The sequence below is a fragment of the Ptychodera flava genome, chromosome 21, assembly GCF_041260155.1.
Source record: "Ptychodera flava strain L36383 chromosome 21, AS_Pfla_20210202, whole genome shotgun sequence".
NCBI lineage: Eukaryota > Metazoa > Hemichordata > Enteropneusta > Ptychoderidae > Ptychodera > Ptychodera flava.
The window spans coordinates 11,062,477-11,079,589 of NC_091948.1; the positions used below are offsets into that span (position 1 = coordinate 11,062,477).

Below are 17,113 nucleotides of genomic sequence, written 5' to 3' on the forward strand. Positions count from 1 at the left end.
CTGGGCACACAATTTTGCCATAATATGACTTTGTTCTGGAAATTACGAAGACAACCGGCCGTGCAGTGGAACTTTGCAACAAAGTTTCAATATCTGAACTGGCATACTTGAATGACAGACACAGGAAACGATGGCCAATAAAAACGCATTCTCATAGCATTTTGATAATAATGTATCAATCACAATGACACAGAAATTATGCCTCCTCCTGACAGAAGGGCCATGGCCTATTTGTAGCCCTGCTACACTATGTCTTAGTGCTGAAAAGGCCATGTTGTTGTCAGGTTGTCATGGCGACTTTTAAAATTTGCATACAACTCTGAGGGTTGAACGGGTTGTTAATGGGTCACAAAACTTTGGAGTCCCACTGTCGTCCATTATACCTGTTTCCTTGGGTATTAAAGGTGTGCAAGTATACACATCAAAAGACTAGAAAATTCACTTCATAGGCAGAATCTTGAAAAATAGCCTTTTTTTTGTCTGGTTAACGAAAAAAATACCCCTGATCTAAAATATGCATGGGCTACAATCCACTGTCACTGGGCTACCAACTTCAGAAAATGGTAGCCCAAGTGGACTACCAGGGAAAAAAGTTAATTTCGAGCCCTGGGCAGTATTAAACATGAAACATTTAACTTGTAATATTTCCCCCTTGTCTTGGCCTGCTGGGTTTTAAAAAATGTTTAAAGGTATACAGGCACCATGTTCAAATTTAGCCGTTGCTACCATGGAAAGGGAGATCTAGCTAATCATAAAGTTTATGGCCAGGCCAGGTCACACAAAAAATGATGCGCCACTACATGGTCATAATTTTACTTTAGTTAAAAATCAGAAATAATTTGTCTTCATTATTCTTCCTGGAATGAGGCAAAGAAATCAAAATAAATTATTATAACATGAATATTAATACGTTGTTCATTATAATATATAAAATAAATAAGCACCAGTGAATTATGTTTTAAATAAAAAAAACTGTGCGCTACTGTAACTGCCTGTGATAAATAATGGTACACTGGGTGATAAGGGGAATTGGGTTCATAAAATTAATTGAGATACTAGTAGAATTAATTTTAAGCACATAAAATTAATTTGAAGGCATAAACATAATTCGATGCATAATGAGTTAGTACTGTACTATATAACACTTAGCCTATTTGGGATGACTGCATTAAACAAAATAAAAATTACTTCAAAAATTATTACTGGTCTATATAAAATTAATTCTAACACACTAAGATTAATGGAAAATATAATTTTGACCAGAATGGCCCCAATATACATTATGTTTACTATTCATCCTAGAATGAAGGCAAAGAAATTACAATTATTATCATTATAGAACAAATTTCTTAGCTGTTACTTAGAAATCCATTAAATAAATAAAAAACAGTGAATTATGTCTTAGCATAGATCCGCTCGAGGGTCTATGGTTTTAAAAAAAACCTGTGGTTCCAAAATGGTTACCAAGGCAACATAAAACAAAATGAACATGGAGTTCATGCTGTGATAAAATCTAAGGAGAGCATTTGCATAGTAACTGGGATTACTTTTAATGGAATTTGGAAAAAAAAATTGAAATTTTAAAATGCAAATAGGTTACTATGGAAACACAGGGCAGTAAAAATTGATATCATATTTTGTCTTTCTAACCCAAAATAACCCTTTGGTATAATATTTCTGTTGATTACTGAATTTTTACACTGGATATTTGGTCTTTCTAACCCAAAATATCACTTTGATATTACACATTCTGTTGATTACTGGATTTTAGGTGAAATCTTTAAAAACTGGTAATTTTTACTCCTGAATGGTTGCCATGGAAACATCTCACATTAAAATGAGTGTGATTTTTTTTGGTGTGCTAACCAGAAAAACCCTTATGATCAATTTTTACATCAATCAATTGTTCTTTAATAGGAATTATGGAAAAAGTAACATTTTCAATCCCAAAATAGTTACCATGGCAACTCGGAACATTAAAATAGTTCTGGTTTTTGTGTTCGCTGACCCGAACTCCCCCACTAGATAATTTTCATATAAAATCAAAGTAACTTTTCATGGGATATTAGAAAAACTGAAATTTTCAACCCCTAAAATGGTTACCATGGAAACATGGGGCAGTGAAATCGATATCATATTTGGTCTTTTCGACCCAAAATACCCTTATGGTGAAATTTTCACGGAAACTGAACCTATTATTATTCGCGTTATTATTTCTATATAATACTTATATTAATTATTATTATTATTATTATTATTATTATTATTATTATTATTATTATTTTATTATTGTTATTATTATTCACAGCGCCTTGAACGCTGTTTGAACGCTGCGAAATTTAGGGGAAAAGTGTATCACCGTTCGTCGTAATTATGAATGAAACTAAATCATAAACATTAACAGTAAACGAAGCGCTACAAGAAACTTTTAACATTTGGCATGTAACATTCGATCTCGCTTTTACTTGTGTCTTATGAAAACACTTCATTGTGGCCGCGGCTCCAATCGAGCTGTCGACGAAGTAGCGCAAGCTACTGAAGACCGCGTTTGTCGTACGTAGCTACAGTAAACATTCTCGCTTAAGATAGCCAACCGCAGAAGTTCAACAGCGATACAACACTTTGCCGATGCTAAGAATTTAACCCCTCACCCGAGAGGATGATGTGTTGATTTTGATACATTATATTATTTTTTATATATATATATATATATATATATATATATATATATATATATATATATATATATATATATATATATATATATATATATATAATATGTATTGGATTCTTGTTCGGTGATAAATTTGTCGATTTTGAGCGATGACTCAGCGGTTTACGGCTTGTAACGAGCTAGCACAGTGGTGTAGTAGCAAACGTAGGGAGCAGACGACAGTTAACGCTCTCGTTTTCTAAGTTAAAAAAAAAGACAAACTTTCACAATCATCGCTATCAAAAGCTTTGACATTTTCGCTATATATTACCTTAACTGCATTTTTAGTAAATTCCTTTATGCCCACTCAATTTTCATCTGTGCGAGAATACTTAGAAACAGCTTCAGTAGAAAAAAGTGCCGACCGTATACCCTTACTTCTTACGTCATGCAGAAGTAGGGTTATACGGAAATCCTGTAAACCGTATAACTATAGTTTGGCGTCATATTATTAGGATAACCGGGCCTATGTATGCGGTAATATATATATATATATATATATATATATATATATATATATATATATATATATATATATATATATATATATATATATATATCACCGATAGGACAATTCAAATGTTACCACTGTGAAACATTCGACTGAAGGAAACTAAATTCATGTCTAGAAGAGGTAATTTCTCTACCGTTTTAAAACAGATTTGACAATTTGAAGGATTTGTAGTGTCATGTTACCTTAAGAGTGACTGTTATAATACAAAATCAATGTACTTGCAGTCTTACCTTTAAGCCACTTAGGGTCATCCTCTGTCTGCAATTCTGTGCTGCTCAAGGAGTTTTGACTTCTGATAATGGCTGGTTTACTTTGATCCCGTATTAAAGCTGTGTACAGTTTATTGTCTTGTCCAAAACTAGCTGTCACTGTTTCACTTTGTTTATTCGGGCACTTGGAAGAACCTGAAAAATCTGCACCATCTTGAAGAAGCTTCAAGTAACGAAAAGAGGAACAGTTCAAAAGATTAATGTTTATTTTTGCACTTATCAAAGAGGGGATTTGCATGTGGAACTTTCTAATATTGTCAAAATTTTATTTCAATATCACTGCCTTTCAAGCTCTTGGGTCAGACCTTTGACCTGTGCATTATTATATTATATTATATTATATTATATTATATTATATTATATTATATTATATTATATTATATTATATTATATTATATTATATTTTATCATTAGTAGTATATTATATTATATTATATCATTAGTGGTATATTATATTCGATAGAGGTTGCATACCTATACATACATACATACATACATACATACATACATACATACATACATACATACATACATACATACATACATACATACATACATACATACATACATACATACATACATACATACATACACAGCTTTACACATTTTAGGACATTTATATAAAACCATTCAAAAAGAGACATTGTGACTCCAATTTTGAGGAACAAAATCACTTGAACAAAAATCAGTTATTTCTTATAACATCAGCGCATAGACTTCTGCCCATCGAATTCAAAAAACAAGAGAGCACAAAGTGAAATTGTTGCCTGATTTTCTTATTAGACACTGCTTTATCAGACCTGTACAATTCACAAAGAATTATAAACTTTTAAATGCATATTTAGTAATAATCAAATATGATATTTTCTTAAATGCATCGGTTGAAAGTTGAGGTATATTTTCATTCATCTCTTTCCACACAGTTGGATGTTTAGAACATTTGAGATCTCTAGGAAAAAATAAAACGTGGGAGACTTCCTCGTCTGCATAATAACTGTCTATGATGTTTTCCAAATATATGTGTAAGGGTGCCAGAAATCGACAAGTGCGGGGCCAAAGTGAGGGCTAGCACAATCAAAGTGCGAGCGAATGTCAGGGCTTGAAGTGAGGGCTCTCCCCGGGGCTCTCACAATCGAAGTGCGAGCAAATGTGAGGGTTTAAGTGAGGGGCGCCTTAAACCGATCAAATTCGGGCTCAGGCATATGAAAAACGAGAGTCAAAGTCGTTTTCAACGTTGAATGAAAACTTACTATCTCCACACAGTCGCGGCGCGGCATAGCTCTGTGAACAGTTGAACGGCTGTGAGCGCGGAACGAGTACACAATGACCTGCGTACAGATCATGACCCATTACATCACTTCCGTCTTTTTCGTTAACCTTTTCGTGTTTTTTAGTCATTGCATTTCAAATATCACAGATATCCTTTTATTATTAATACATGCAACTCAAGCGAGCGATACTTCTTCTGGTACCATTGTACGACTATAGCGCGACTGATAAATGTGACTTCAGTCAAACCAGTTCACGACCTGGGCACGTGAACTCTGATACTGTTTATCCGACATGGCGTCGTATGCGGAGTTTTTGCCGGAGAATTTTCGAAGAAAGAGGAAACTTTTTGAGAAATTGAAATTTTAGAGTGGCTTGTTCACCAGATAAAGTAAGATCATGGGAAAATGTATTTTTGGAGACTTGTCTGGTTCTCTATGATTGATTTTTTGAGGATAAAAAAGATTCAATAGCTACTAAAACTCTGAGAAATCAGACAACAGCAAATGACAAGTTCTTTTTTACGTTTGTACTTACAGTATGCTTTTATTTTCTCTGTACACAAAGTTTGATAATCATTTCAAAAGATCAATTGCATCAGAATATCAGGGGTCATGAATGCTTGTAACCTTTACATTTTGTTAACAATGATGGATATTCTACCTCAATAAAGTATGCCATTTTGGTCAACGAGCCCTTGAATATTGTTCACTGAATCAATCTCATGGTCAATTATATTGTCACAGAAATCATAGCTATAATCTCTGTGTAGTCAGCGATTGACCAGTCATTAGATAGAAATTTGACTGTCTCCTTTGTTTCATACTATATAATCGGAAAGCTCTGCGACCTTGCATCACATTCATACGTTGTTTGTCTGTAGCGGAAATGATTGTGCCGTCTCTGGCTCTGAAACTTTTAAGCCAACGACTGGATGATTAGAACAAGCAATCTATCGGCGAGCAACACATCGCGACCGAATCACTTGCTGTGAAACGAATATGCATCACCGTCCCTCCCGTGGGTGGAGGGACGGTGTATGCATGCATCGTGTATCAGCCTTGAAATAAACATTAACTCTGTGACAGGCATGTAAGATGCCAAAGAAATTTTGTGCATTTACGTTTATAACAACTTAATGACTTAGTCGATCGTAAGAAAGGTGGTGTTGAAACATATTTCAACTGAACGCAGTGGCTACTATTTCCCAGTAAAATACGTAACTTTCACAATCTCTCTCTCTCTCTCTCTCTCTCTCTCTCTCTCTCTCTCTCTCTCTCTCTCTCTCTCTCTCTCTCTCTCGTCAATATCGGGTGTGGTCTCTCAGCGTACCGTCATTCTAATTTGTGTTAGGTGGAAATGATCATTTCAGTTTAGTCTTGAAATTGGCCAACGTCATAACTAGAGACTTGTCATGGTCTTGAGCAAGTTATCACCTTGTATAAAAGTCGGCAGTTTTTGCTTCCGAAGGGGCGCACGCGTAAAATACTGAACGTGTAACTAAAACTCACCGTTGACAATTTTCTGACTTTCAAAATTAAGCCGGTTGTACTGTCAACAATAAATAAGACAGAGCAATACTGCCGACCTCAAAGACTCCGCGTATTTTTTCAACCTTACCAATGCAGCAATGGCGAGAGTATGAGTCTAAAAATATTACATCACGGTATTTGGCTTGAATATGCCATCGACCCGATGAACACGTTAAATTCGGACACCTGAACCCTGACGCTACTAGCTATGCAGCTAGACAGTATATTATCGGTCTAGACTGGACATTGTACGACAGAACGGTATGGTAACCATGGACACCAGCAACCTTCTTTCCGAGAAGAGCATGCGATGTGCTGCACGCTGCTCATCGTCCCCTTGCACAGGTCGTAACGCTACATTCTCCCATTTCGGGGAGCATCAGGCTGACCGGACAAGAGACATAGGTCAGCGTAAATGTGATTCTTTTAGAAACTATTTACACCCTTCCCTTCCCCTCCGCATTGAGGCAATCAGTATTTTTGCCAAAAACCTACCTACTTCTTAATACACCCTATGTCTACAGGTATCTTGGGTCTTGGGGACTTTAGTCCATAGGTTAGTTATCTGTTAATTAGTTGTAGTTAGGTTTGCAGTGTTTGCCCCCTAAGCCAGCGACTGATGAGAAACCACATCACTCGTGTTTTGAAACGCAAGCGTCAAAGGGCCACTCTATCAACTTTGTAACACCATAGGCCCGGCTGCGTCTCGCCATAAGCTTTCCCCACACAAACAAAACGTTACCGTACACACCAATCTAAACTTCCCTACAAATATCCGAAGCGAAACAAACATTTCAATAACACAAACAATCGGATAAGAATGTAGGAACACATTTTCGAAACGAATCAAACACAAACTCGACACAAAAACATTTTGGATAGTTAGGTGGGGAGCCTCTTTCACATTCTTTACATTCGAGTCAGTCCTTTAAAGTCGGGTTTGACGAGAACTGTAAGGTGGTGAAATCTCCGATATATATCGGATATTTACCCGCGATTTGACAGAATCTAGTATCGTCTAGTATCGAAGCTAGAGTCAGTCCTTGGAAGTCGGGTTTGGCCAGAACTGTAAGGTGGTGAAATCTCCGATATATATCAGATATTTACCCGCGATTTGACTGAATCTAGTATCGTCTAGTATCGAAGCTAGAGTCAGTCCTTGGAAGTCGGGTTTGGCCAGAACTGTAAGGTGGTGAAATCTCCGATATATATCGGATATTTACTTGCAATTTGACAGAATCTAGTATCGTCTAGTATCGAAGCTAGAGTCAGTCCTTGGAAGTCGGGTTTGGCCAGAACTGTAAGGCACAGGGCAAGTCATTCTAGTATCGTTTAGTATCGATATTTGTGGCGAAGGGAAATTCGTCTTGGTGTGACTGATGGACAGACAAGCAGACACGATGTGTTCTGTAATTCTGCTACAACACACATTTTATTCCGTGGTTCTACTTCTATATATACACCAAAGCATAGACCCTCGAGATAAACGGACAGGCAACTGCTGTGTTTTTTTTTTTGTGCGATCTATCTTGGAATATTTTAGGGCCGACTCGCAGCGATTTCGAAGCTGTTATCCAATTGGTTGGCAGAATCGTACCGTTATAATGAAATAATACAAATAAACTCCCTAAGTTGCTGTGAATAGTGACAATCGACCAATCAGATATAACCTTGCAAACACGCTGCGAGTCAGCCGATATTTTAAGTTTATTTGCCAAGCGGTCCCCGACAACAATACTTCGTACTTAACACTGAATCTCATTAACGATCAAACTGACGTTCTGAATATGTACACTTTGCTCTTGCATGGCACGTTCCCAGTAAGTACAGAGAATTTTGAGGGTTTTTTGCAGTCATGGTGAATGTTCTGGTAAGGATGAAGATCACAGTTTTTCTCGAGGGTCTATGACCAAAGTTAAATGTCAAAGTTAACATAAAATAAAAAACAACGGAAAGGTCAGATTTGCATGTTATGGCTTCATTTAACTAACAAATAAACTAACTAATAGATAAACTGACGCTGTGAAATCATCATTAGTATGTGTACAGAACCCTGGATAATAAACAGAAAATATACTATCTGTTTTGCATTATTTCTGTCGGATTTCCATTCCCGACAATATTAGAGTCCCCAAATCGCCGAAAAATATAGGGTAAATATCGGAGATTTCACAGATCCGGCGTGCCGAGGCACAGGGCAAGTCATTCAAGTATCGTCTAATATCGATATTAGAATCGCCGATAAATATCGGGTAAATATCGTCGATTTAACAGACCGGGCGTGCCATGGCACCAAGCAATTTATTCTGGTATCATGTAGTATCGATATTACAGTCCCCCAAAACGCCGGTGAATATCGGCGGTTACACAGACGCGGCTTCCCATGGGACAACCGAAGTTCATTCTAGTATCGCCTAGTATCGATTCTATAGTCCCGAAATCGTCGATATGTCAAACTTCGATACTAGATTGTAAATATCCGTTATTTAAAAATTGTGCAAAGTCGCGCCTTCATGAGTGTCGAGAGACACTTGAGATTTTGAACGACGTGATCAGTCGTGTGTCATTGTCATGGCATTAATTTCAATAACGATAATCGCCCGATGGGCTTGTCTCAAGTTTAAAAGCTTTACAAGAAAGTGTTTTTCAGTCCTGACAGTGTATAACCTAATCATGGCGATGACTGATGTTTTAATATTTCTGCCTGTCGCACATATAGCGTTCGATTTCACTTTGACAAGCACTTTGAATGTGCGATCCCTGCCCGATCAGTCAGTCGCCGATTTTTAAAATCAGCCAGACATTATATTCTTAAAGAAACTCAACGATGTAAAGATTACAAAATGCCTCATTCATATTTTTACGGTGTTTGACAATTTTTTTCCGTCAGGGACGTCATGTACTTTAATAGCCGTTCGCTCATATCGTGAAGCTTCGATCGATGCTGTAGCTCCATGCATGCTCATACACAGGGCTGCGCCGTTTACACTTAAGTGGAGATCGTATCGCGCTTTTAGAAGTGACTTTGATCACAAGTCTTCATTCGATCAAGGTGAATTCAGTACTGATTTTCGCAAGTCTCAACCCTCAAATACGCTCTCACTTCGATTGTGAGAGCCCTCACTTCAAGCCCTCACATTCGCTCGCACTTTGATTGTGCTAGCCCTCACTTTGGCCCCGCACTTGTCGATTTCCGGCACCCTTACATACCTGGTACAATACATAACTGCAAACGTTTGTTAAACTTTATTTTTGTGTGACTTTTTGTGTAATATTGATCCCTTTACCATTAGCATTATTTTTCTAAGGTCTCCAATTTCAGTTTCAAAGTATTTTAAAGTCACCCGAATGTGCTTTATTTTTTAAGTCTCCCTCGATCCTCTACTACCTCAGGAGGTGTTTGTGAACGTAGTCATTGACACTATCTACAAACGAAAAATTTATAATGTAATATATAATTAACAAATGCCCAATGTTTCTTCAGAATAGTACTACTCACCGAAGACTTGTGAACATGGTAACATCTTGACCATTGAGCGTTAGTACCACACACCAGTAATTCTTCGTTTGTGTTTGGGTCATCAATAATAACCTTTATGAAATTCCTGCATTCAATTTCTCTGTTGATCTAAGAAAATGTAAAACTGCATTTGTATTTGAAACATGAAGGACAAATACTAGTATAGTGTGTCAGGGCTTCAAAGTTTATCCCAGCACTTTTGTCCATAAGGAAAGTGATACAGTCGACACAATTGACCTATAGTATCTGACATGCACGGGGCAAAACTGACTAAATTGAGAATAGTGACCACGAAGTTTAAAGCGTATTTCATATTTTAACTACAAAAAAAACAAAATCGTAAAAAGTCTGTAAACGCATATTCTGAATTTCTGTTCTATGACTATCGAGCAATACTTAATTATCTTTCCTCTACTTTATCGTGCTAAAGCTATGGAGGAGATAACTTTTAATTTCATAAATACAAATGCTGATATAAATTCTTAGCAATAACCCCCTTCGCAGGGGGTTATACAATCGATTTGGGAACAATTCGCTCTATATAGCATTCGCTCAACAAAAGGGTTTGAAGGGACTGTGATAAAACGGAAGTTGAAATCAGGAAGCATACTGTCCGTGAAATAAATAGTATTTGGGTAAATTAAATGTAAATATTTATGAATAGATTCGGGACACCCAACAAAGCTGCTAGCATAAAAAGCAAGTCCAAGTGATCTGTTTGGCAACGCGCAAGACCCTTTTTTTTGCATGAGCATGCAGAAAAAGCCCAGTGAGTGTTTCAATAGTTGATGCAATGGTTTGCAGGATTTGCAAAGGGAAGGATGGAAATATTTTAAAAGTAGTTTACGGGGAGAGGAAACGGGGTAGTTCGGATAATTTGTGATATAGGAGGGACTCAGCTGAACGTTTTCCTATAGGGTAGTGGTGAGATTAATTGATAAGAAGCAGTAAAATCATTCAAATCATAGTTGGAGGGCAATTGCAAACAGCTTTCACTCATCTTCCAAATTTACTATAGAAACACTTCTGGTGATAATTTATAAAATTAGCTGGTTGTTGATGGCTGTTTTAGAGCAAGTCAGTGCACATCATGAATTACAATGTAATAGTAATAATAGAAAATGTGAGCAGCAAACTGACAATTTGCCAAAGATTTTTTAGCTCACGTGTCTGCATACGTGAGATAATGTCTTAGCGATGTCTGTCTGTCTGTCTATCTGTCTGTCAGCTGTTTACACGATACATCAAAAACGCCTTAACGGATTCAAGTCAGATTTGGTAGAAGCATTGTGAAGCAGTTAGCAATATGAACTTAACTAAGGGTTCATTTGCATATTTAATGAACTTTGCAATTAGTGATATCACTGTGAAATTATGGAAGCAAATTTGGTGAAACCAGCTACAGATATTGATCTTATAAATGTCTAATTGTCGTATGAAGCACTATTGAGTGTCAAGTTAATTAAGGGCTCATTTGCATATTTAATGAAGTTTTGTAATTGTTGATATAACTCCGTAATTACAGCATTAAATTTGATGAAACGTCTTACTGATGTTGATCTGATAAATATCTAATTGTCCCATGACGCATTGAGCAGTGTCAAGTAAATAAATAGCTCATTTGCATATTAAATGAAGTTTTGTAATTAGTCACTTAATGAACCTGTATATACCACGTGAGCACATTCAGTTCACATCTGGTAGATCTTGCTACTAAAATGTGTAGCGCATTTAGGTGACAGTTGAAATAGATTTGTTTGATCAGAAAATACCAGTGATAACATTTTCAAATGTGTATGAAGGAAGGATAATAATTTGAAGTATTTACCGTGCTTATTTGTCTGCAATGAATGACGCCTGTAGATGTATCATCTTTGACTGCAAATGTTGCTTTTGCAATCTGCAAGAAATAAATCTCAATTAACCCCGTAAACTACAAATGGACAGTGCAGCGTCAGTTCAGCACATTATTACAAGTCTTACATGCAATGAAATAGTTGTGCCGTATTGTTTTCTGGTGACTTTCACAAAAGGCTGAGAAAGAGATACTATAAAATAGAGTTAGGGCCATACTTGATTTCAAGATAATATGGCTGCTGTAGTTCAGTCAAAACCATGGCGAGAAAAAGTTCTGAATCAGCAGGATTTTTAGGAGGCCTAAATTGCGAATTAATTTCTGTGTAATGTAGCTCAAAAATTAGGTAAAAGGGTTTCCATCTCATCATTAAAGTATATCCTTTCTTCCGCCTGTGTCATATTCCATGATAAGAAGCTGATAATTCTTATTTAAATTACGTGTTCCTCCAAATCAGTTATTGGAGAATACCGACATGGGGAAAAGAACAAGAAGATTTCAGTCCACATCAATTTTCATGCTCTTAAATGTTCGGCATGGAAGTTTTAGTCAGGTGTACATTTATTATGGTGTTCTTTGATCGTGACTTATCAGTACAATAATCTGATTATGGTAAAAGTATTTCTTTTCATATGCGACGTTGCTGGATGTAGCGACACTTCATCTAAACCAGACTTCGATTTACGATGGGTCTGAGGCACTCAACAGTAAATAGCGCCCTCTTAAGCCAGATCATGCCAGAATAATAACAACAGTATCTGAAGTAGTAAATTAAAATACAAAGTGAACATTTCTTCAAGAGATTTCTTTACATCGAACTTTCAGCGACGTAATATTTATGCATGAAGCTTAGAATTTGACTGTGAAGGAGCAGTGATTAACACGGGAAGCAGTAGCAACACGTATGGGTCAAAGTCGTCACAAAAACGAGGGCCACGAAAATTTGCCATCTTCACTTGATTTGACGAAAAAGGTAACATTAACGTTTCACCTCTAAATCAATCAGCAACACTTTTTGAAAAGTTATCAGGATTTTTTGAGACGTTTTTCGAAAATTTCCAAATGTTGTGCTGAAACTTTCAAAAAGTTGCATTTGTGATAAAATGATCCATGTAGAGCATTTGCGAGGCGAGCAATCAAGAAAATTACGTTTGCTGTCGTCACATTTCAAAACTAAAATAATTGTACCACAGTCCCTCCACCCACGAGGGACTGTGTTTGTATGTACACAGATTCGTTGATCCAGGACGATTTATAAAGAAAGATTAGTCATTAATTTAAAAAAATTACTAAAAGTTTGAAATCTGCCTGACTTTTTAACTTGCTAACTTAGGATGCATTGTCGGTACGTCTAAGTCAACAAGATCTACATAAACACAATTTGTGATCAACGTCAAAGACTGAGTTTACAATGTCACTTAGAGGTCTGTTCTTATCACTTTAGGGGATACCATACATAAGCTCAAGATTATACAAGAGACCCAGATTTGTTACCAAATCGAGCCAAAAACCAAATGGTATACACTAACAATCAGAGGCGCTTTCCTTGCAAGTCGAAAAGAAATCATTACATATAGCTTTCTGCAAAGTACAGTGTAATTTAACCGGTGAAGTTCAACGAGTCAAAATGTATTCAACAAAACTTCTATTGCTGATACAAATTAAATGCACGAACTTTACCAAAAACTTTTCTTGCTGAACAAAGAAACAAAATTAAACAATTTTTTGTAAAAAGTCTAAACAATATGCTCACTCGACGGACGTGGACTTGACTGTTCAGTGCTGACTGTAACTCTATTCGTTGTTTTCTCATTGGGGTATGTAAGGCTTAGAGCCAGCAAGGTTTTCATTCAAATGTCGAAGAAGTCTAGCAAAGGCCGTAGGCGGTAAGTAGGTTGATTCTATCTTTATTGCTAGTTGTCTGAAGACTGACCCGCAACGTGACCGATAGACAGATAAACATGGCTCATGAATAACAAATAATACCTCATGAGTAATAATAGACCGAAAGATTCAGTCGTGTGCGGGCGCTCCGGAGCACTGCGACCTACGGTCGTAGGCCTGGTCGTAGGTCGCAAAGCGCCGGAGCGCCAGCACACGACTGAATCTTTCAGTCTAGAGTAATAAAGTCATGTCATTAAAAAGGAACCTAAAGGCCAATAAATGAGCATAATAAAGTATGTTTGATAACCTTTATGGCCTTGGAGACAGACAGTTTAGAAAATAAACACGGTAGGAAAAAAACTGAAATATATAGGAAAAGGAACAGCATATTCTTTACGAGGCCCTTTGACGAAGGGAATCTTTATGACTGCTGCACTTTTAAACGACTGATCTTTACTTACACTTTCACTTATGTCACTTGTGCGAACTTTGAACACATATCCAGGTCCATCGACTTGCGGCGTATGTACAGCTCCAATGTAAAGGTATTCATTTTCCACATACAGCACACTGTATGATTCGGCAAGTGGGTCGGAGAATACTTTTATTCCTGAATCTATGGGCAGAAAATTTAAATTCTCAAATTTTTCTTGTTTGCGGCATCTCCAAATAAGTTTAAATGGTTTTTCACATGAGTTGGAGAAGGAGCTATGGCACAATATGTGTTCATTAATCCAAAGAGATTGTCACGGCGTTACTAATGGAATATACCAAGTGTTGCTTTGAAACAGATCCTGGCAAATTCTATGCTTAAATTAAACTTGAAATAATTTCTTGTTAAATACCTTTCCAGTCACGTGCCAGTCACGTGTTATTGGCGCTTCATCCCCCCCTCTCTCTCTCTCTCTCTCTCTCTCTCTCTCTCTCTCTCTCTCTCTCTCTCTCTCTCTCTCTCTCTCTCTCTCTCTCCCTTAGTTGTTGACGCTGAATATTTTGTTTACATTATATGTTTATCGTTTGTTTATTTATTTCCTTATGCAGACGTCTATGTCATAAGCTATTGTCTAGTAGGCTCAACAAAGTGATGTTTGTAAATGTCAGCAGAAGATGAAGTTATCTAAATGATCAAGGTTACAAATTTTGAAATGTTACATCATTTAATCAAGTTTTGGATGTGTACACGGGACAGTAAATGGGGAACTAATGTTAAAAATTCATGTTAAATAAGCATGTATTTGCTTCAAAGCTCTGATGACGAAGCCAGAAGCCAGGAAATCATTGATAGGCATCAATAGGCTAACCCCATTAAACCGTTTTATGCTACTACTGTGAACGCAAGTTTATCTCACTCATGTCCCTCTTTGCAATAAGTATTTGAATCGTGAACAAGCTAAGCCTTCAAGTTGACTGTATAACATAAAAACCTAATAAATTCCTTAACAATTATTATGACCCTTTTTTACGTACTGGATATATTATTCTATGAGTAATGTTGATTTTGGTGTCTAATGTTCATGGTAATTTTTCCTTTGCTTTGCATCAAACTAATCCACTGAGAAGGTGTTTGTAGTAAGGTTGTCGTTACACAGTTGAAGGGTCACTGAGCTGGCATTATGCCAAAATTTTGCACCTTCTATACTCCATTTTTTTATTAGGATTAGTTTATAATCAAAAGCTCATAAAAGACAATGGATTGCGGGTACAACAAGGAACACAACAGTTGATTTTAGTCCAAAACAGAGACCAGAAAGATTGGTTATGTTCGTGCTATCTACTTCTGTGTCTACAAAACGTTTCTGAAAGGATCATTTATCTTCGGTATGCATGCAAAGTCTGTCAAAAACAACATAAAACTTTGTTTACCAAACAATAAAAATATTTTAGCTGACAAGTTATAAAGCTGTACCATGATTGGGACATAATGTTGTAACAAGCTATAATGCTCAGAAAAGCTGATGAAATCAACAGAGTTAACAGTTTCAATTCCCAAGCTTGCGGGTGATGACTGATGCGATTTTGCATTTCTAATTGGCCTGATGAAAAACATGGTCCCGTCCTAGACGACTTTGTTAATTGGTGTGACAATTCATACCTTAATCTGAACGTAGTCAAAACCAAGGAATCGTTTTTGGCTTTAACCTATGGAGAGCATTATGCATGATCAGTAAGTTGGAAATTGTTCATATTTACACATATCTTGGTTCGATTTTTGACGATAAATTGAGGTGGGATAAGAATTCTGAAGCGATTTTAAAGAAGGGGAAACAACGAATGTATTTTTTACGGAAATTGGAATCCTTTTCGGTGATTAAGACAATTTTATCTCTCTTTTATAAGTCTTTTATCGAAAGCATCATAACTACCTCATTTATCTGCTGGTTCCAGAATTTAAGTTTAAAACACAAGAATTCCATAGAAAATATTGTCACTTTAAGTTCAAAGATTATTGGCGCACCAGAAAGGAGCATTTTGTCATTTTACAAGCAACAGTGTCTGAGGAAAGCACTTTCCATTTTAAATTCATCAGAGCATATTTTAAATTTAGAATTCCAACCGCTTCCTTCGGGAAGACGTTTTAAGTTTCCAGTTTGCAAGACAAACCTTCTCAAGAATTCCTTTATTCCTACCGCTGTGCGGTTTTAAATGATGTATCTTAACGGTCGTTACTATTTTTCAGTTTTAGTCTTGTTTTGTTGTTTTATTGTGATCTTTTGTGTGTTGTCCACCAATCTGAATTGCCCTTAAGGATGAATAAAGTTGAATTGATTGATTGATTTCTAATGCTAACAAGGAATTTTGTCTAATTTTGTCTTATGGTATTCCCTTTTCATTTTCATAACATGTTTTTGAAACGTACTGTTTCATACAGATTACAGATAGAATTCTTGCATTTGGGACAATGAGCTTTTCAAAACTAATCTACACAGATAATATGACCTATCGATTCTTGCCAATTAATAGTGATTTCTACCCACAGTTCGACAAACGAGACTTCTAAATCAGAAAACTTGAGGCTGAAAAAAAGAAAGAATACCTACTCTCATAAGGAATATCTGCGTCTCTGCTGTATCCAAAGGTTTGCTGGCACACCATCAGACAGAGGAACCGAAATGTGAAATGCTGGTATTCTGAAGATCTTCTCCTTTCCATGACTATATCAACAACAAAAGTCTCACTTTTTGTCTTGTTCCTGAAAGTCCATGAAATGTAAAAATTCCCCAAACTATTTGGCATGTTTCTTTCACGGTGTTATAATAAATCTGTTTACGACTCTCCTAAGTGTGAAAGCTCATTAAGTATGCAAACTCTAAATTAGCTAATTGAAAAATGCCCAATGTCCTTTACTACTGTTATATAACTGTATAATAAATTTAACAAGTCATCGTTGATGACACAGTCCCCACTTGTTAATGGGTACTTTGATTACATGTCCTCAGAGAGGATAGAGTCCTCTTCATTAATTAGGTTTGTGATAACAATACTTGATAGAGATGGCGCTTAATGGCCAAGAATGAGTTCCATGGTGATGAAACATGAAACCAATGTAGGCAACCATC

The 17,113-nt window shown here is 36.5% G+C and overlaps 1 protein-coding gene across 1 annotated transcript in view; it reads right to left on the minus strand.

Moving 5' to 3' along the window:
* LOC139121390 (semaphorin-1A-like) overlaps positions 1-16,750 on the minus strand; it is a 38,648-nt gene extending 21,898 nt beyond the window's left edge. The window contains exons 1-5 of the mRNA XM_070686220.1: positions 16,595-16,750; positions 14,018-14,172; positions 11,646-11,717; positions 9,797-9,925; positions 3,458-3,659 (exon numbers count right to left, since the gene is read on the minus strand). Of these exons, the coding sequence (XP_070542321.1) occupies positions 3,458-3,659; positions 9,797-9,925; positions 11,646-11,717; positions 14,018-14,172; positions 16,595-16,706 (670 nt within the window). The 5' untranslated portion in view covers positions 16,707-16,750. The remainder of the gene's footprint in view (positions 1-3,457; positions 3,660-9,796; positions 9,926-11,645; positions 11,718-14,017; positions 14,173-16,594) is intronic.
* Positions 16,751-17,113: the final 363 nt, after the last annotated feature.